General features: G+C 45.7%; 4 protein-coding genes and 1 non-coding gene across 8 annotated transcripts; 3 read left to right on the top strand and 2 right to left on the bottom strand.

The window, feature by feature from the left end:
* Positions 1 to 385: 385 nt before the first annotated feature.
* On the top strand, positions 386 to 5,862 carry LOC117844997 (uncharacterized). Its single transcript, XM_034725868.2, has 5 exons — positions 386 to 595; positions 1,802 to 1,854; positions 2,182 to 4,200; positions 4,419 to 4,593; positions 4,683 to 5,862. Exons 1-5 carry the CDS (start codon positions 502 to 504, stop codon positions 5,300 to 5,302), a joined length of 2,961 nt encoding a protein of 986 aa, XP_034581759.1. The 5' UTR covers positions 386 to 501; the 3' UTR covers positions 5,303 to 5,862.
* Positions 5,495 to 5,568, top strand: TRNAR-UCG (transfer RNA arginine (anticodon UCG)). Its single transcript has one exon. It is a non-coding gene; the product is annotated as a tRNA-Arg (tRNA).
* A 2,992-nt stretch (positions 5,863 to 8,854) lies between the features above and the next one.
* On the top strand, positions 8,855 to 13,203 carry LOC117845590 (protein NETWORKED 2A). The gene is made up of 3 exons (XM_034726654.2): positions 8,855 to 9,225; positions 9,343 to 12,834; positions 12,924 to 13,203. The coding sequence occupies exons 1-2, from the start codon at positions 9,132 to 9,134 to the stop codon at positions 12,831 to 12,833; spliced, it is 3,585 nt and encodes a 1,194-aa protein (XP_034582545.1). The 5' UTR covers positions 8,855 to 9,131; the 3' UTR covers position 12,834; positions 12,924 to 13,203.
* On the bottom strand, positions 13,173 to 14,975 carry LOC117845592 (protein IN2-1 homolog A). Of its 3 annotated transcripts, XM_034726659.2 has the most exons (8): positions 14,703 to 14,973; positions 14,555 to 14,576; positions 14,432 to 14,458; positions 14,292 to 14,347; positions 13,823 to 14,159; positions 13,626 to 13,733; positions 13,435 to 13,515; positions 13,173 to 13,328 (listed from the first exon to the last, which is right to left on the bottom strand). In XM_034726659.2, the coding sequence occupies exons 1-8, from the start codon at positions 14,756 to 14,758 to the stop codon at positions 13,308 to 13,310; spliced, it is 708 nt and encodes a 235-aa protein (XP_034582550.1). In that variant the 5' UTR covers positions 14,759 to 14,973; the 3' UTR covers positions 13,173 to 13,307. The 3 variants fall into 3 exon arrangements, with proteins under 3 accessions (XP_034582550.1, XP_034582549.1, XP_034582548.1); XM_034726658.2 differs by having other exon boundaries at positions 14,292 to 14,458; positions 14,703 to 14,975; XM_034726657.2 differs by having other exon boundaries at positions 14,432 to 14,576; positions 14,703 to 14,964.
* Positions 14,976 to 15,612: 637 nt separating this feature from the next.
* LOC117845591 (probable serine/threonine-protein kinase PBL7) lies at positions 15,613 to 18,498 on the bottom strand. Of its 2 annotated transcripts, XR_004638091.2 has the most exons (6): positions 18,255 to 18,498; positions 17,746 to 17,984; positions 17,341 to 17,530; positions 16,802 to 17,193; positions 16,564 to 16,652; positions 16,146 to 16,284 (listed from the first exon to the last, which is right to left on the bottom strand). XR_004638091.2 is itself a non-coding variant. In XM_034726655.2 (5 exons), exons 1-5 carry the CDS (start codon positions 18,331 to 18,333, stop codon positions 16,021 to 16,023), a joined length of 1,164 nt encoding a protein of 387 aa, XP_034582546.1. In that variant the 5' UTR covers positions 18,334 to 18,495; the 3' UTR covers positions 15,613 to 16,020. The 2 variants fall into 2 exon arrangements, 1 of the variants encoding a protein (XP_034582546.1); XM_034726655.2 differs by lacking the exon at positions 16,564 to 16,652 and having other exon boundaries at positions 15,613 to 16,284; positions 18,255 to 18,495.
* Between the last annotated feature and the right edge of the window lie 324 nt (positions 18,499 to 18,822).

Below are 18,822 nucleotides of genomic sequence, written 5' to 3'. Positions count from 1 at the left end.
ATGCAAATCTTTAAGAAAATTACGTTTCCCTAATTTGCATGCGAATTAGTGAATAAAACGGTATTTTACAATAAATTTGAATATGAGCAGTCTCCTGGTAGCTCAATAGCATTACAGACATTTCTTATTAAATCTACAGTTTCACAGACATTCTAACCAAACAGCTTTCAACTTTCTCACAGCTCACAGCCCACAGCAGCTTTTCTCATAGTCACAACCTAACAAACAGACCTCAAGTCAACTTCACCTAAGGTCCAATTATAGACATAGACTTACACTTGGAATGAATCACTTGGGGGGGGGGGATCGCATCGCATCTCATGGCTGGAAAATCCAACGGTTCGGAAGGGTTCGCTTTCCCATCCCTCTCCCTTGTCTTCTTCCTCCTCCCTCTTGCGGTTGCGGCCACAGCCCACTGACAGCAGCAGCAGCAGCGAGTAGCCAAGCAAGCCACCCCTCCGGCCTTCCCTGCGACTGCGAGATTGCTCGGCTGCACGCGAGATGCGGGGGCACACTCGCCGCCGCGGTAGATCGCAGGGGAGCGACGACCACGGGCCCCATCCCAGTGTTGTCGCCGATCCCCATCTCGCTAACGGTATGTGAGTACACACGACATCTCTCCTCTCTCTTCCAGTGTTAGCCTAGGTTTAGCCGTTTAGGTTTGTTTCCTAGCTCCAGAGCTCCTGGAATGGATTTCCCTTTCCTTTCTTCCAGCCTTCGATCTGATTTGATTGTGAGTACACACGAAGAAGAGGAATTCGTTGCGGAGCTCGTTGCTTGCTCTGGATTTCATATCTCTTCGAGTCCCCGTGTTTTTTATCATTTGCTCACTTTTTTTCCGGGGAGGGAGGCATTGAGTTCACAAGAACAGGGAAAGCATGGGCTTCTTGCCTCTGGTGGTTGTCCAGGTTTCCCCTGTGTTGTCCAAAAAAAAAAAAGTTGGCCTTTTTCGTTCCCCTTTTCTGTTTTCTTCTTTTCCGTATGTAAACTCTATTTGCTTTCTCCTCATGGAAGAAATGTAGTGTCCCCTTTGAGTTGAATTTCCTTGTTCGTGGCATTTCTTGCTCCAGGCTAATACAGCGTGCATGACCACCTTAGCTCTAGAGACAGAGTCATATGCTTTGGATTCTTGTGCCGGGCTTCTTGGTCCAAACTTAAACTATCCCTGAAAGACGGATCGCGCAAAGCAAGCCTCGTTTCTAGGAACATGGCACCCTTTTTAAGGTCAAATGCTGGTACAGAATATGTCACGTTGCACTCCTCACATGTTGATTAAGCACCACGAAGGTTCACACACAAGGAGGCTTATTCTAATCACTAAATAAAGTTGAGTCATATACTCATATTAGCAGTTTCAAGTGATAGTTTACTGGTTGGGGTTGATTTACATTGTTTGAGGTACTAAATTAATAGCAAACGTTCAGTTTGTCTGGTTCCTCGTGTCGGATCCAAGTTTGTACTATGTGCTGCTGTTTGTATCTGTTGGATGGCTGTAGATAGGCTCTATCTTGGATATATTGAGCACATTATTGCTCCCCTGCAGTGATTGACTATGTTTTCCATTAACTTGGTATGTGCTGAGTGCAACGTTTGTCTAATTATCTATATGCAAGTGTTCCACTTCCATATAGTTCGAGGACGAAACTAAATTCCTTTGTCCCTGTTCTTTAATATCTCCTTTGATGGTGAAATTAGTTCCGTGTGAAGTTCCTCCATAATACTTACTCAGTGCGTTGTTCTTTTTGCCACTCTGAACTATGACCCACAGTATATTTATTCTGTATCTTAATCTTTGATTCAGATATTGGATCGTCTAGGAAACAAGGAACACCCAGAATACTTTCAGATTCATTGGTGAGTGGTGCATTCTTATCTTCAAAGCCTCCAATACTTCTATCCTATGGATTGTAGCTTGCACAAAGTCCCAAAGTTTAAGAAGATAGCCGTTGGCAAAGCGCCGGAGCTAGTTAGTATTAAACTTTGTTAAGCACGTTTTCTATTCAATCTTGCTTACACAGCATGTCATGAACCAGGCCAACTTATATAGAGTGTAGGTTTTAGGCAAATGCTTTGTAGTCGCTGCATTCTTTCTGTTGTTGACGTTATGCCTTATTGAATGTGCCTTGCCATTTCAAGGGCGAAACTAATAGCTTCAGATGTGTGGTTTTGTTGTTCTGTCAGTTTGGTGGGGACAGGCTTTGTTCATCCAAAGGAGTGGGTAGCACCCCAATGAAAATGCTGATAGATGATGAAGTCTCAGGAGATGTCAGGCATGCATCTCCAGGTATAGTAGGAAGGCTTATGGGCCTTGATACAATGCCTTCATTTGGAGCCCGTAGCCACAGTACGCATAGTGGGATCTGTCCACAGTTCATGTCTCCTGGGAGTTCTTGTGACAAAAATGGTTTCTCTGGAGATGTTCCACATAAGAGTAGCACTGTTGAGATTCCGGAATTCAAAGATGTTTTCGAAGTTATGGAGGCTGCAAGGATGAAGACTCAGAGCCTAAGTTCTGGATGCACAAACATCTGTTCTGGACTAGACAAGGTTAACAGTGCTGACATGAATTTTGTGAGGCAGAAATTTATGGATGCAAAGCATCTCTCAACCAAGGAATCTCTCCAGAGATCAAAAGAGTTTGATGGTGCACTTGAGGCATTGGTATCAAATAAAGATCTTTTGTTGGAATTTCTTCAGAAATCCAACCATGTTCCCATGAAAAACTGTACTGATCTTAGTTCTCCATTCTCTGCTGTAAACCATATTACAGTGTTGAAACCATCAAGAAGACTTAAGTTTGTTGATGCAGATATTATCAATCCACAAGAAGATACTAAAAGGTGTTGCCGTGCACCAAAAGGAGTGAAGCATCCTCCAAGGAATCCTTGTGCTGACCATTCTAGTCAACCTCCTGAAGAGGACGCTAGTTCTTTCAGACAGAAATTTTCAAGGTCAAGCTTCAAGGAAAGGATTGACACAGAAGGTTCTCCCACCTGCATAGTTGTCTTGAAGCCATGCCTCGACAAAACTGAAAACGTGGAAGGAGCGTATCCACTAACATATGAAATGTTTCAGTCTGGTTGCAGAAAGCCCAGAGCACCCCTTAATTATGGCAATGCTGCTCCAAGTCGACATACAGAAGAATACATGTATCAGATGTCAACAGGAAAATGTGATGTGTTAGGCCGTGGTGGGAAAGGGTCAATAGAAATTGCCCGTGAGGTTACAAAAGAAATGAGGAGAGCTGTCAGGGGAGGCATAGGTGGAAACCGGAGATTCAGTCCAGATATTGGGCCATTTAACGGGGATGCACAGGCATCTTTATCATTGTCCATGGCAAACCTAAAGAGTTCAGAGGAATATCGAAGATCAAATTGTTGCCATGATGCTTGGGATGGTCCCAACTCTGGTTATTCCCCAACATATTCAACTAAAACATCGATTAGGAAGGAAGCAAAAAGACACCTATCTGATAGATGGAAGATGGCTCACCAATATCAGCACCCGTCACAAGATGCTAATTCATTCAGTACACTAGGGGACATGCTTGCCCTCTCTGACAAAGAGGTATCAAAATTTACTTCAGGGTCACTAACTTGCTGCAAATGCCCAAAGAGAGAGTTGCATAGGGATGGAATGCCGGGGTCATGCAGTTATCCTCTTGGTATCAGCAGCAATGATGGTTGGAAAGATGAGAGTGTGCCCAATACGACAAGGTTGAAGTCTCTTTCTTCTTCATGCATCAGCCGGAAGAGTCTGAAGATGACCAGCAGAAAAGAAAATTCTACGCTTAGTGAGTTCTCTGTACTCAAAGACATTGTCAAAGTGGCAGATGAGCTAGTTCATGGAAGACCAATGAGGTCACTGGTCAGATCATCAACGCATCACTGCGATGAAAGTGATGTGCCATCACTGGGTGAAGATGAAAGTATGGTAACTGAGTGTGAGATACATGCAAATTTAGAAGAACCAGCTTGCAGTGTTGCTGTGCCAGATTCATCTGAAGAGAGACTTGTACAGCCTGCAAATTCTAAACATATTTTAAGCGCACAATGCTATTTGGATAGCAGCTGCATGGTTCCAGAATGGCAAGATGAGGCCCAGGCTTCTGTTGCAGGGAACCTGGTGATGCATCAAGAGCCAACATGGGTGCTAGATGATCATATTGCTTCCTCTAGCCCCAGCAACTCTGCAAATGAGGTACTTCAACTTCATTCTACTCACTTTGTACTGAACATGCTTAAACAGTCTATTAAAAACAGTTTTACATGATTTTCATGAGGTGCAATTTATGTTAATTCTGTAAGAACCCTTGCATGGTAGTATTAAAGTTTCATATTTGTCTGTGAATCTATCCTGTTGTTTTTTTCTAAAAAAGTTGAGTGATTTATGGCCTGATGATTCTGCTGCATTTTCAGACTGAGGAACATGTGCTTGATCACTGCAGAGGCAATGCATTCACATCCAAACCTATGGAAGAGTCAGCGTCTCACGAAGATGATCAGCCAAGTCCATTGTCAGTTTGTGAATCTTCCTTGGGCGCAGAAGATGGCTGTTCAGGAGGCTTTGAGAAAATAAGCGCAGACCTGCAAGGCAAGGATGCCAAATTCTCAGTTGGTGATATTCATTTTCCTCCGACTATGTATCTGATTGCAGGTTTTTGTTCTATTTGGTTGTCACAGAGCTGAGGATGCAACTCCGGCTTCTCAAGATGGAAGCCACAGGCAATGCTGATGAAACCGAGCTGGCTCTATCGAGTGATGATGGAGTTTCTGCCAGCTGCAAACCACTTGACGAGGCATGTCAGACATCCGACACCTTTTGGGATGCGGATGAAAGGGATTTTGCCTATGTCCTTGACATGCTCACTTGTCTGGGTATTAAGAGCGACGAGCAGGATTTTCAACTGAATGCATGCTATTTGTGGGAGTATCCTGCGGGCAGTGACGTTTATGACAGCCTTGAAAAGAAGTACGGGAAGCACATGGTGTGGCCGCAATCTGAGAGGAGGTTCCTCTTCGATCTGACGTTTGATGCCCTTATGGATGTGGTTACTTCTCTGACACATAGTGGGATGGCGAAGAAGTGGCACTCCAAGAAAAGTGATAAAGAGGGGTTTTTGGACGATGTGTGGGGAAGGGTGTGCCGACAACGGCGGGAAGCAGAATGCTTCCAGGAAGAAAGGTTGATGGGCGTAGGGTGGTTGGATTGTGAAGATGTCACGTATGAAATTGCGGGAGAGCTCGAGAGCATGCTGGGCGACGATCTCCTGGAAGAAGTAACAGCCGAGCTGCTGCTGTGACTGGAGAAGATGTAATGTAATATTATTCCATACACTGGTTTCCATATAGTCCATAGCTTGTGTTACTGCTTGCCTTGCTGGTCCGGTGAGTGATGTCAATGCACTATAATGTTCTGGACTGGGCGGCAAAGGCCACCTGCATTCTCCTTGCTGCCGAAGTATGATGTTTTGCCACAAATGAAGGCATGAGACGACCGCATAGCGCAGTGGATTAGCGCGTCTGACTTCGGATCAGAAGGTCGTGGGTTCGACTCCCACTGTGGTCGCGGCTCTTCGTTGTTTTGGTAAATTTTCCTTTTTTTTTGGTTGTTTATTTTTACCTTATCCCAAATGCGGTGGAAATAAATTAGTGATGCTACTATATATCCATATACAAAGCAAAAATAGACAGTGGCTCTGGATCCACTCATAGTCATAGGATAGGAGATGGTAGGCAGTGGCTCTCATGATGTTTGCTGAGCTATTGGTTTCTTTTCTTCATAAAGCCAGTATATGTATGCATGTAGTGGCACTCAAATAAAGTCGATTCAGAAAAAGGAACGAAGGCTTCCACTTTTCAACTGTGTGTGTGAGAGAGAGAGAGAGTGATGGGCTGCATGCGCGCCTGTATTTTTTTTAATATCTTTCAATGCGATCATCTGCTGCATGCGGCTTTTTATAAATTGCTGCCATGGCGGATAGCCGCCCACTTTCTACTTCACTTATTGTTAGCTGGTTGGAGGCCACGTACGATTGTGTTTAAGGTGCCTTTGGTAGGGCAACTTATGATGAAACTGTATCATCAAAATTAGGGATTTTGGATCATTAGGTCGATCTAAAATATTGTTAAATTGAACTAAAATGATATCATGCGTCGTAATTAATAAGTTGATCAAAAAATACCCGAATCAAAATGCACTATACGACTGCATACACATTGCCCCCTCACATTGGTAGCAAACTAGTAGGGATGAAATCTCAGTGCGTATATATTGTGAGAGAGAGAGAGATGGATAGAAAATAGTTACCTCCATAATAATCTTAATAAAAGAATGTAGGAATGAAGGAAACTGGAGAAGTAATACTAGAATTATATATATACGGTATATATAATATATTATACAGCGGCTGCAGTACTATATAATAAATAATTAATGGTAGCGCCCGGGATGGATCATATGACTAGGCAGCGGTGGTAGCCGCAGCAGGGGCGCAGCAAAGAAGGCGAGTCAGCAGCTGGGACAGCACCTTGCCTGGTTTCGATGCTTTCCTGCTGCTGCTGCAGATTGCACTTCCACCACCCACCATGCGGTCGTCGTCGTTGTGAGTCTTGCGGCGGCACCGCCGGAGCAGCATCGGCGGCAGCACGGCGTCGACGAGACCTCCTCTCCATCGGCTGGCCTTGGCCGCTTCCTCCTGATCCTCCGTGGTGGCAAAGACGTAGCTCTTGAGGTACACTTGCCGCCGCCGCTGGTCGTCGTCGTCCCTCCCGGGCGTCTTGTCGGCGATGGAGCGCAGGAACTCGGCGTCGGACGCCGGCCCGTAGCAACGCCGCCGCCGCACCTGCACGGCGTCCTCGGCGCACGACACCTGCTTGCACGACATTATCTAGCTATCACGTACTATATACGTACGTATATAGCTAGGATCGATATATATAGGAGTATGTAGCTCTTATCATCTCGACGACGATGACGATCCACACCAAATGAAAAATGGAGGAGGAGACGGACGGTGACGTGTTTGTTGTGTGCACGAGCACCCGGTTGGAGTCGGGCGACACCTAATTAAACCGCTCATTAATTGGACTGCTTGTCAGCTACCACGTAAGGTAGCAGTCCACTGTCCACATCATCGTCTTTAGCTTGCATCTCTCAAGGCTCAAGCTAAGTAATCTCTTCTTTTTCCCCCCCTTGCAACACTGATCTATGTACTGCTACTGTATGTACAACTGCTTGTTTACTTTGGAGGTGCTAATTTCAAATATACAGTGGTGGACTTCAAGTGGGAATAATACAGGTAACGCAGAACACATAAAATACTAGTTGTAATATATTTTTTGGGGGTTGCAAGAAGGGAGAGGCTATATATCAGGCTATGTTACAAAAAAGTTACTCCATATCTGAATATTAGTAGACTCCATATGCATTTTTGCATAGCGAGCCAGATCAACTGACAGTGTAGCGTGGTTGGAACGTATATAGACGCCGTTGAAGACCAAATATCACTGCATTTCCAGATGTTATAGAGCAAACAGTGATGATCTCGGAACATATGTAGTGCCATCCGGTAATAACTCAGGTAATAAATGTCGGTGTTTAGACCCGGTAACCTACCGAGAGGTGCCCGAGGTAGTATTTTGGTTGGTAGGACTCGTCAAGATCAGGAACTCAAAGGTAAATGTAGACACACGATTTAGATAGGTTCAGGCAGTTAGATTACGTAATACCCTACGTCTTGTGTGCTGGTTGGATTGAATTGCTTTGGAGGGGTCCCTACCTCACCTTATATAGTCGAGGTCTGGGTTACAGGTCGTTTGGTTATAAGAATAATAGTCGGACACAACTAGCAGAAGTCTACCCTATTACAACGAGTACTTTCCTAATCCTCGACATGTGGCACACAGCCCCGAGCCTTTAGCCGACTAGTTTGGTGGGTATAAGGGTCAACCTTTGGTCAACGTGACCATCTCTGGAAGGAGATCTTATCTCCTCCCGAAATAAAGGCAACTGTCAATCAGGTTTCTTGAATTCCGAGGATCCTTTAAATCAAAATTCATTCACTTGCACGGTTTTTACTCTGCCACTAATATAAATAACGGAGGAAGTTATCCCTTCCGTTTTACCCTTTCCATTCACCTTTCCAGCTCCCACACTGTAACCCTAGTGCCGCCGCCCCCCACCATGCAGCCCCCGAGCGTATGTGACTGAAGACGCTCGTGACATCAAGGATGGGGAGGAAGACTGCTGCATCCAAGCCTAACGAGAAGAAGAAAAAGACATCCGGCAAGGGGAAGGATCTTCAGTTGCCAGCACCCAAGTACGGCAAGACCAATCAGACCACGCCATCTAATGCCATGTGCCCCTGGAAAGAGTCGAAGGCAACCGAGGGTAACATCAAGGTTCTTGTCGCTGCAAAGCTGTTGCAAGAGCAATGCTATATTCAGTGAAGATTCGCCTTTGGAAATAACTGTCCATTGGAATCATATCCAAACAAGATGGTAACCTTTCTGCACTTCATTGAGCGAGGTCTTGGATTGCTTGCATATAAGTTTTTTGTTGCTAATTTCTCTAAGACAACCTTTGTTCAAAATGTGTTTTTTTCTAATAAATTATTTTAACTAACTTAAGTTTTGTGCAAAATTTTTCATCACAATTCGATCAACTAATAAACTTGTTCAAATAATTCAAAGTGATGGTCTAGCTAGGAGAAGGTTTTTTTTTAGTAGCTAGGAGAAGTTCTATAAGCAACAGGAAACGAGAAACATGGCAGAAGTGATGAAAATAATAAAAGGAAAATAAAGGACTGTTTTTTTAGTAACAAATAAAGGGCTGTTTGCGCGTGGACCGGACACGTATTTATTCATGTAGCTGTGGTTTTGTGCGGAGATCTGCCATGCCCATGCGGAAGAAGCGAAGAGCAGAGCTGGAGCTGGTGGTGGGCACGCAGACGCAGACGCAGCCACCTCCCTCCAAAGCCTCCTCCTCCAGCTTAGCTCTGCTCTCCTCTGTCTCAGCGACTCAGCCAAGAAAGGAGGATTGAAGGCGGCTCAAGGCATCTCCGAATTGGAGGAGGGCCGGGGGATCTGATCCATCGCCCGCCCAAGGAGCTCAGATCGATTCATGTCAAGATGCTGCAGCGGGCGGCGAGCAACGCCTACTCGTGGTGGTGGGCGAGCCACATCCGAAGCACCCAGTCCAAATGGCTCGACGCGAACCTCCAGGGTCAGTTCTTCCGATTCCTCTTCTTCTCCTCCGACCATCACAGCATGACCCCCGCCCCCTCCCCTTCCCCTCCCATGTGAATGTGAATATGCGATTGATTGGATTGGATGCTTGCAGATATGGAGAATCGAGTCAAGATCATGCTTAAACTCCTCGGCCAGGAGGCCGACTCCTTCGGCAAGAGGGCCGAGATGTACTACCGCACAAGACCGGAGGTGATAAGCCATGTGGAGCAAGTCTACAGAGCCTACAGAGCCCTCGTTGAACGCTATGACCACATATCCAAGGAGCTCCATAAGGCCAACCACACTATTGCTACTGCTTGTCCAGAGGAGGTGCAGTATGCAATGTTAGAAGATGACGAGGATGGTGATCTCCCCAGAGCAATCACACCAATCAACTCGCACAAGATACACAAGTCCACCGTTGAAGAAATTCTCAACAGAAAGAGACATGGTCGTCCATCAGGCTCCAACAAGCCAGCCTCTGCTCCGCGCATGACCACAGAGGAGGCACAAGACGAGATCAGCAGACTTCAGAAGGCTATACTTGTCCTCCAAACCGAGAAAGAGTATGTCAAGAATTCTTATGAGAGTGGTATTGCCAGGTATTGGGAGATCGAGAAGCAGATTGCAGATACGCAGGAGGAAATCTGTCTCGTTCAGGACAAATTCGACGCGCATGCAGCCATTCACGACGATGAGGCCCGTGCCTTGATGACAATAGCAGCTCTTAGATCTTGTCAGGGTACCATATCTCGGCTGGTACGCCATTTTGAGGACTTGATTAGGATTGCAGACATGGAGTCGGAAAAAACAAAGTCTCTCCGGTCACAATTGTATGCCATGAATGGCAACACTGACACATCTTCAAGAGACGCTAGCAGCACTGAAATGTCGGTGAACAGAAGAGCTTATCCAGTTACCCAGAGAATACTCGAGTTGCAGCCCATATATGAAAAAATTGACAACTTTTTTGCCAACGGATCTGAATCCTCTGCAGAGGAGATTGCAGACAATGTTGATGAACTTGTTGATAAAGTTGTCAACTTGGAGCTCAAGTTCCCAAAACAGTCAGCACAAATCAATCAACTGAAACAAGAGAATGAGAACCTCAAGAATAAATTGGATGACTTACAAGACGAGATGGAACTTCGTGATGACCAGAGCGACTTAAATGCACAGCTCAAGCTACTAGAGGATGAGTTCAATAGAGTCCGAATTCTTGATAAATCAATTATTGAGGAAGAAGTTTCCGTCAACAAAGGCTTTTCTGAAGTCTTTAGTTGCATAATTAACATCTCAAAGGCACTTGGATCTGTTGACCCTGAAGATCTGTATAATTTGTCGACTGATGTAGGAGATGGTGCAACGGTTTCAACAGATATGTCCCTGGAGTACTTTACGGAAGAGAGCAAAGGTGGGGAATTCAGAGACACAGAGGCACTAACTCTAAGTGATCGTTTGGGCCAAGATAGAGAAGATGTCTTGGAAGTTGTTAATGATAATGGTGATGATGGCATCCGTGGCTCTAAGAATGGCGATGAGGAAAAATTCTCGACAGAGAATTGCATTCTAGTCAGAAATAAAACGTCTATACATTCTGACAACCATATTGATCCATTTGTTAGGTCCGAAAATGAGAATGGTGTTGATAACTCTGGTGAGGGCAATGCAGATAGCTCATCAGAAGAAAAATGTCAGCGTGAAAGTGGAAACTTTGCTCAAGGGAAAATTTTGAAAGGTGAATATCCATTGGGAATAATCAGTCAGACTCATCTCCTTCACTCAGGTAGTATAGATACTTTAGACCAGAAGTATGACTATAATGATCAAGGTTCATCAACTGAAGCTTCCAAGTTGTCAGTGGAGGTTGCCGAGGGAAATACTGGTGACGGAAATGCTTTTACTGGGAGCAGTGTGGTACAGGAGGAAAGAATTGGAGACAGTAAATTACAAAATATCTATGGGCAGATTAGTCCAGTTGCTTCCTCTGACTTGAACACTTTAAAGGAAAAAGATCCCCTAGAAGAATCCTTACTGGCAGAAGCTACTCGTTTCAGTGGTCCTGATAAGACCTTGAACTCGCGGCATACAAATGAAGCAAAATCTGTTGAAGAATTGCCAAACCAAGGTGGTCATCTTAATGGTCCACAAAAATTTGAAAGTTTGAATAAATGCAGCCAAGTCGTAGCACCTAAAGAGGATGGCTGCATTTCGTTAGGTCATGTGGATAACATCCAGGATATGAAGAACAGGATTAATGCAGATGCATATTCCTCAGATGTGAGGGATGGAACTTCCCTCTGTGTGCCAGCTGGAGATTCTGAGGAAACTGAAGTATTGTATTGTCAAGTATCGAAAGTTCTGACAGATTCAGAAAATGTGGTCAGTGACATTCGCTATAGTCAGCTAGAGAAGAAGAGTTCAAATGGCGAAGAGCTTGCAAGCAAAACAACTACCTCGAACAACCATGGAGGAAGGAGTCAGGATGAAAAGGCTGCTATAATGGGAGAAGAATGTGTACCTAGCTGGCAAGAATTTCTTCTTGATGGGCTTGAAGGTAGAGAAGCAATACTACTAGCTGACTATACTTCAGTTCTGCGGAACTACAAAGAAACAAAGAGAAGGCTTACTGAACTGGAAAAGAGAAACCAGGAGCATCTTGAAGAGACAAAGGCAGTTATACGGGAGTTGAGGAATGCAAATTCCATAAAGTATGTTGAGATCCGGTCACTAAGAAATCTCTTGGACTCCTCAGAGATGCCACCCAGTAAAGCAGGTAGTAACTCAACCGCTTCCTCAAGTATGAGATCTTTCAGGGAAATTGACAGACCAAATTGCATTTTGGATGGAGAGATTTCAACTGTGGAGGAAAGCAGTTTTAGCAACATCGAGGCACCGGAGAACACATCATCTTTTGAAGCGAGGTTCAGAAATGACATTGACACTTTGGTGGAGGAAAATTTGCAGTTCCTGGTAAGGTATAGCATGGCCTGCCACCACATGCAGGAGTTTGACAGAAGATACCAGGAGGTACAAGAAGAAATGGAGGACACAGAAGATAAGAAGACAGGAGGATCTGATACTGCAGCAGAGCCTGAACCTGCTGAAAAGAAGTTGAGAGAGCTCCGAACTGAACTGGACGTATGGTTTGAGCAGAACGCGCTTCTTGATCAGGAAGTGCAGCTTAAGAGTGCGTCTCTTTGCAGACTGCAAGAGGAGATAGCCGAAGCCCTGCGTGGTAGCTCGGAGATGGCTGGAGCCAGGTTTACGCCATATGAAGCAGCCAAGTTTCAAGGGGAGGTCCTCAACATGCAGCAATCCAACAGCAAGATTGAGAGTGAGCTGCAGGTGGCATCAGAGCACATGAGGGGGCTTCAAGCAAAGGTCAACGATGCCCTGCGGGAGCTGCGTGATAGTTTTGAGGTTTCATCCCAGCGCTTGCTGCGGCCAGAGACTGAAAGTAGCTATGAGAAACAGTTCAAGCATTTTCCAAGTAGGACCAGAGTACCGTTGCGGAACTTCCTGTTTGGAACAAAGCGAAAGAAGAAATCGATATTTGCGTGCATCAATCCCACACTCCAGAAACAGTTCAGCGATTTGTGAGGTGTGTGAGTTTGATCTTCTTTTTCATCTCGAGTTCCAGAAACAGTGTCATTTCAGTAGCGGACATGATTCTATTGCTTGCGCTTGCAGTGGAAAAGAGGTCGAAGGATGCATGTGGTGGCTCAGCTCCGGGAGGTGAAAAGAGGAGCTTATTGGATGGGACGTACATAGGGCACAAGTAACATGACCATAGTTTTTGGAGATTTTATACCATTACACTAGAGCTCATTGTCGATCTCCTTTCTGAGTAGTTTTGTTTCTCAGAGTACAAGAGCAGGCTTGTGTTGTTTGGGATGGTAATTTATTCATGAAATTTCGTTTGATTGAGAATTCAGAGAATAAAACATGCCAAGTGGTGTCTTGTTTGATACTAGACGAGTACAAGCAACGCATACACCAGAACAAACTCTCTCCTTATTCCAACCCATACGGCATGAAACCGTCCAGATGTTGTGATGATGAGATGAGATGAGATCAGGCTACCGGGATTTCTAGCTGCAAACAAACACGGAGAGCAGGCGTCAGTCGGTCCCGTTACTGTGAATTAAAGAGCTAGCAGAGCACTGGGATGTGGAGAAGATGAAGAAGGGATGTTAGTTACCCCGAACTTGCTCATCATGGCGGCGATCTGCAGACGGCGATCCCCCCAGGTCGCTGCATAGGCGTCTATCTTGTTCAGCTCCTGCAGTTTTTTGTTTGTTTTTTGTTTAATTCTATTTTATTTATTTGTGCGATGAGTTTTGAGGTAATATATAATCAGATTCGATGCCTATGTGATGGCACAATCCGTACCTCTATCCACTCCTTGAGTTTGGGCCTTCCCTGTGTCATGTCGTACTGCTTCGCAGCAGCGAAGAAATCCTTGAAGCGTTCAACGAAGGGCGCATACACCATGTCGACCTGCATTAATTATAATATTCTTTCTTTTTAGATACCATGAGCAAGCAAGACAATCAGGCAGGTCAAGAAACAATTGGTCGATCACTGACTGCGCTCATGGACTGCCCCAGGAAGAAGGGCCCGTCAGAGAAACGCCCCAGGGCTTCCTCCACCTTGTCAAGAGCAGGCGCAACTAGCTCACCGATATCATCTCCTCCGGCACCGGCAGCGGCACGGCCTGCCCTGAACAAGGCTACGATGACGGGGTCGCTGCTGCCGATCAGCTCATCGGCAAAGGCTTGCTTTGCAGGGTCGTCCTGGGGAAGCAGCTTGGGGCCCTCAAAGTTGGCGTCCAGGTAGCTGAGCAGATCCAAGGACTCTGCTATGACGTTGCCATTGTGCTCCAGCACGGGGACCTTGCCCGGCGGGTAAACTTTCTCAAGGAACCTTGGTTAGTTCATCAGATGGATGCATCAGTTAATCGGATGGATGGAAAGAAATTAAAGAGAAACAAATAGAGACAGGTTAGTAGTAGTATAGTCAGTTAGTAGCAGTACTGGGTGCGAGTGAGTATAGTACCACGCAGGCTTGTCCTGCAGATCAATGGCAACCAGCTGAATCTTGTCTTGCAACCCCTGCCCAAGAACATTTTCAAGATTTTGATAGCGGAAGCATGAGGAAATGATGAGGCCGGCCCGTACACCTCCATCGATCGGTACCTTGAAGTTCCTTGCGATCCAAACTCTCTGCACGTATGGGCATATGTAGGAGATGTAAAGCCTTGTTGTGCCATCCAAGAGATTTGGCGGTTGGGAATTGGAAGCCAGGGTTGGGGGAAGCACCTCCTCCTTCATCAGTTTCTCTCTGCATACACCGCAAACGGCTGGATCGGTCAGGCCATGCATGATTGCCAAGCACATACAATACAAGGCAGCAAAGCCACAAGCCCACAAGAGAGGAGATGTATAGATGGATCCATCGCTTGCATACCCGGCGGCGGCGGAGCCGGAGCCGGAGGTTGCTGCTGGAGGTGCCGCCGTGGCCATTGCAGGAAGGCTCTTCTTGGGCAGCTGAGGTAGCTCTCCTTCCTTGCTGGTACTTTGCTAGAGTGGAGCAAGTATATAGGAGGAACAAGGACAATAATGGAAGGGCAAGTCCAGATCCAGATGCGCTACAGTAACAAGGAGTTCTAATCTAGTGCTACCTCGCTCATCTCATCAGATAAGGTTGCAATAGACGACGAGGAATGCACCTGGCCTTTTCTTGTTTCCTATCATGCAATCACTGGCAATTTATTGTACCCGTTGTTGACACACGGCTCCATAATGTATCAGGCATATTTACTAATATTTGCTAATGCGGCACGAGGTATAAGGGCGTCTCCAATGATATAGCTAAGAACTAGCTCAATCAATTTTTTACGAGTTAAACAGTGCAATAAGTACGAGACTAGCGTGGAGTGAAGAGCTAGTCTCGCTCACTTTTCGATGCACTTCTCTCTCATAGCACAAGCACTTTTCGATGTAGTTCTCTCTCACAGCTTCAAAGCTGCTATGTATATGGAACCCACGTCAACTATAAGCTATCAACTAACTTATACCATTGGAGACGCTCTAAGAGAGAAAAAAAAATTAATATCACCCTAAGAGTAAGAGTCCAATATATAAACTGAATACAATGTGCATGCGTTTCACGCCGAGGGCATTCAAATCCACAGCCACACGCAAAACTTGGCCTTTCTTATTAGAAATTTTCCTTGACCTGGACCATCATCCTCCATAACGACCACCCACAAGCAACGTGTATTTCTAAACACAGCTGAGATGAGCATCGGTTTCCTTCCTTGCTTGAATGATTGGTCAGGCCATACGCTACAAACGGGGTATAAAACATGGAGTAATAAAAGAGAGAATAATGCACTTATATATATAGTAAAGAGTGCAATTGTTTGTTCTGCAGATGGAAATGAAATACACCCAACTCGGACCGAGGGATCACATATGTACAGCACTTGTTCCCCCTTGCCTTTAATGAATGGAACGCACTAGAGGCATTCCCAGCTTTTTTAACATACTTCGTCATCTCATAGAGGAACACACCAGAGACCAGACCAGACCAGACCATCCATTTCTCTCCAGACTGGTGCCTTCCGTTCCAACAAAACAAATTTCTCCACGGGCACGCACCGCTAGCTCCTGCTCCCACACATCTTAAGATTAGATGCTTACCAAAATTCTGGGCTGTCCCAAACCATCCATCACCTTGCTTTTGCTTAGCTGCTTCCTCTCTGATCTACCGAGCCATGGCTTCAACTGCTGTTCTTAGTCCGTGGTGGCGTCCCTGGAGCCACCAAGCGTGAATTGCCATGTGCTTCCGGATCATAGGTCTGGGAGGCAAGGTAAGTGAGGGCTGTAACCACATCTCCAATCAGCGGTCTCATGCTCGGTTGCTCTTGAACACACATCGCAGCGACAGCAAGTGCCTGGTACAATCCCCTTGATGGATACTGACCCTCTAGTGCAGGGTCCGCCATCAGGGGAAATTTCCTCCTGTCTTTGAACAAGGGCCGGGCCTGAAATGGAGCATCAACAAGGTTACACAACTGGCATTGGACATATACATGTAGGGGTTCTAGACTTTTTCAGAGTGAGCAAGAGCTTCTTTAGCAGAAACATTGGCATGTCATAATTTTTTATTCAACAGCTTTACAGTAATGCATCTGGGAAACCAAACGGACCACGCCAAAATCTTTGCAGAAGGCCAGCAAAATTAATGCAGTACTGCGATGTAGTTTGTCGCAAACATGAAATGGTGAAATTGAAAAGAAATATAGAGAGGCACTGAAAATAACCTCCTAGACTTTCCCTTCAGGTGATACGATACCAAAGACTGAAGCGATAACACTGAGCTTACAGAACTTCCAAGCTAAGAGGCAGACATCTGGTCAATTTTTCCAGAATAAGTTAACAATCAATACTCGCAAGAGGCGGAAGATAGCACAATGTGCTGTTCTCCATACTCAGCATTTATACTAGTCTTAGCATGGACAAGGATCAAAACATAGCAAAAGAACAGCATCAGTGGCTTACCCATGCAACAAGATTTTGCTCCCCCGCAGCTCGGGTGTTGTCAATAGCCCTTCGTCCTGTAATGATTTCCAAAAGGACAACACCAAAGCTATAAATGTCTGATTTTAGGGTCAACTGTCCGGTCATAGCATACTCAGGGGCACAATACCCATATGTCCCCATCACTCTTGTGGAAACATGAGTTTTATCACCGACTGGACCGAGCTTTGCCAATCCAAAATCAGAAAGCTTTGGGTGATAACCCTCTCCAAGCAAGATGTTTGAACATTTCAAGTCACGGTATATGACAGGAGGACTGGCTTTGTCATGCAAATACTCTAGCCCTTTCGCTGCACCTGCAGCTATCTTCATCCTTGTACTCCAGTCAAGACGTGCCTTATCTGGGGAAGGATCTGGGAAAAATAAGAAGCAGCTGTGAGTAGACAAATTTTAACCGTCCAGTAACAGTGCTATCAATTCAATGTACAGTAGTTAATTTTAACCGTCCAGTAACAGTGCTATCAATTCAATGTACAGTAGTTCTGATTTCAATAGCATACCATGAAGGTGATCCTCAAGAGAACCTAGAGGCATATATTCATAAACCAAGAGCCTCTGATCGCCATCGGCACAGTAGCCAATAAGGCTGACAAGATTTGGGTGATGCAGCAAGCTCAGCATCAGAACTTCAACAAGAAACTCCCTGTTGCCTTGTAATCCATTACGGTCAAGCTGCTTTATAGCAACAACCTATCATGGTAAGGAATGGCATGCCATGTTAAAATGCACTTGCCATGACATTGCTGAACTGTTGGATGTGCATCAATGGAATTTTTTTTTTTCAGATACACATCGAAGCAATATCAATAGCAATCTGTTTCTAGTATATTCATCATTTGATCTTATTAGGGAACGATAATGTTTGAAGGTTTGTACTATCAGTTGCAGGGAAGCAAGAGATTCACCTGGTTGACACAGTTCAGATAGCCTTTGTACACTCGGCCAAAGCCACCCTCACCAAGAAGGCAATCGGGCCTGAAGTTCCTTGTGGCCACCGCGAGGTCCCTGAAAGTGAAGGTCTGCGCAGCGATTTGGTGGTGGTCAGATCCATTGCTCAAGATGATGTCCCTGTTTGCAGCTTCCTTGTTCACCTCGAACGAGTCCTGCTTCGTCACACTGGACGACGGGCCCAGTTTGGGTTTCTCTGCAGCAACAACAGGAACAGAAAGGAACAAAGTCATGAACGTGACGTGCACCATTCATTGATTCATTCCCATTTCCCAAGCCGAATTGAGAAAGAAAAGGAGGTTTTATATATGAATGGTTGGCCCCAAAACCCAAATTTTGGGGCGGGGGCAGGAAGAGTCGCGATGCAACGAATTATGGAGTCGAAATTACGGAACCAGCCGGGCAGCGCAGCAGAGACCCCCCAGGAAAGGGGCCGCCTTTCGTCGTCGGAGGAGGATCACCTCACCTGAGGCGGGCGGAATCTGCGGCTTCTCCGGCGGTCTCTTCTTCTTGGCGCCCCCGAGGCAGGGGAAGCAGCTTTCCATGGCCCGCTCGCTCCCGTTCTCTCCTTGCCGAGGAGAGGGCAGGGGGGAGGGGCGCTCCGCCGCGTCCGCGTCCGCGTGGGGAACCGAAACCCAAAGGGAGGAGGAGAAAGAAGAGAGGCAGAGAGGAAAGGAGGAAGGCAGCAGTCCAACTCCTTGCTGCTTCTAGAACGCTGCATCTGTTCCTGTACGTATGCGCTGTCAGGAGTGCAAAGTCACCACCCAACTGGGTGGAAACTTTTTATTATTATTTTTAACCCTTTTCAAAGAATATTTTAAAAATAAATCCTCCTAAACTATTTTACAATATGTGATGCTTTTGGTCGCGCTCGTCCATCTAATACGGAAGGAGAGAACAACTCAACATTTTTCGAAAGAAAGACCAACATTTCACAAGAAATGGTCTTCTTCCTGGGAGCGGCAGCAGCACGTGGGGACGGCAGTGCGGCCATGGGCGAGCAAACGCGCCAAGGCTCGAGCAAGCGGCGGCGG

This window comes from Setaria viridis, chromosome 2 (genome assembly GCF_005286985.2).
Source record: "Setaria viridis chromosome 2, Setaria_viridis_v4.0, whole genome shotgun sequence".
In the NCBI taxonomy this organism is placed as follows: domain Eukaryota; kingdom Viridiplantae; phylum Streptophyta; class Magnoliopsida; order Poales; family Poaceae; genus Setaria; species Setaria viridis.
Note: the sequence above shows the minus strand (reverse complement) of the source record. Positions and strands in the feature narration are given on the sequence as shown.

Excerpts from the sequence above, each read along its gene's own strand:
- LOC117845592 (XM_034726657.2), bottom strand. The coding sequence starts at position 14,758 with ATGGCCACGGCGGCACCTCCAGCAGCAACCTCCGGCTCCGGCTCCGCC. Across the intron at positions 14,160-14,291 it reads CTGCAGGACAAGCCTGCGTG|GTTCCTTGAGAAAGTTTACC; the intron begins GTACTATACTCA and ends GAACTAACCAAG. Across the intron at positions 13,329-13,434 it reads CCATGATGAGCAAGTTCGGG|CTAGAAATCCCGGTAGCCTG; the intron begins GTAACTAACATC and ends GTTTGTTTGCAG.
- LOC117844997 (XM_034725868.2), top strand. The coding sequence starts at position 502 with ATGCGGGGGCACACTCGCCGCCGCGGTAGATCGCAGGGGAGCGACGAC. Across the intron at positions 1,855-2,181 it reads GAATACTTTCAGATTCATTG|TTTGGTGGGGACAGGCTTTG; the intron begins GTGAGTGGTGCA and ends TTGTTCTGTCAG. Across the intron at positions 4,594-4,682 it reads AATAAGCGCAGACCTGCAAG|AGCTGAGGATGCAACTCCGG; the intron begins GCAAGGATGCCA and ends TGGTTGTCACAG.
- LOC117845590 (XM_034726654.2), top strand. The coding sequence starts at position 9,132 with ATGCTGCAGCGGGCGGCGAGCAACGCCTACTCGTGGTGGTGGGCGAGC. Across the intron at positions 9,226-9,342 it reads GCTCGACGCGAACCTCCAGG|ATATGGAGAATCGAGTCAAG; the intron begins GTCAGTTCTTCC and ends GGATGCTTGCAG.
- LOC117845591 (XM_034726655.2), bottom strand. The coding sequence starts at position 18,333 with ATGGAAAGCTGCTTCCCCTGCCTCGGGGGCGCCAAGAAGAAGAGACCG. Across the intron at positions 17,985-18,254 it reads GCAGATTCCGCCCGCCTCAG|AGAAACCCAAACTGGGCCCG; the intron begins GTGAGGTGATCC and ends TTGTTGCTGCAG. Across the intron at positions 17,531-17,745 it reads ATCTGAACTGTGTCAACCAG|GTTGTTGCTATAAAGCAGCT; the intron begins GTGAATCTCTTG and ends TTACCATGATAG.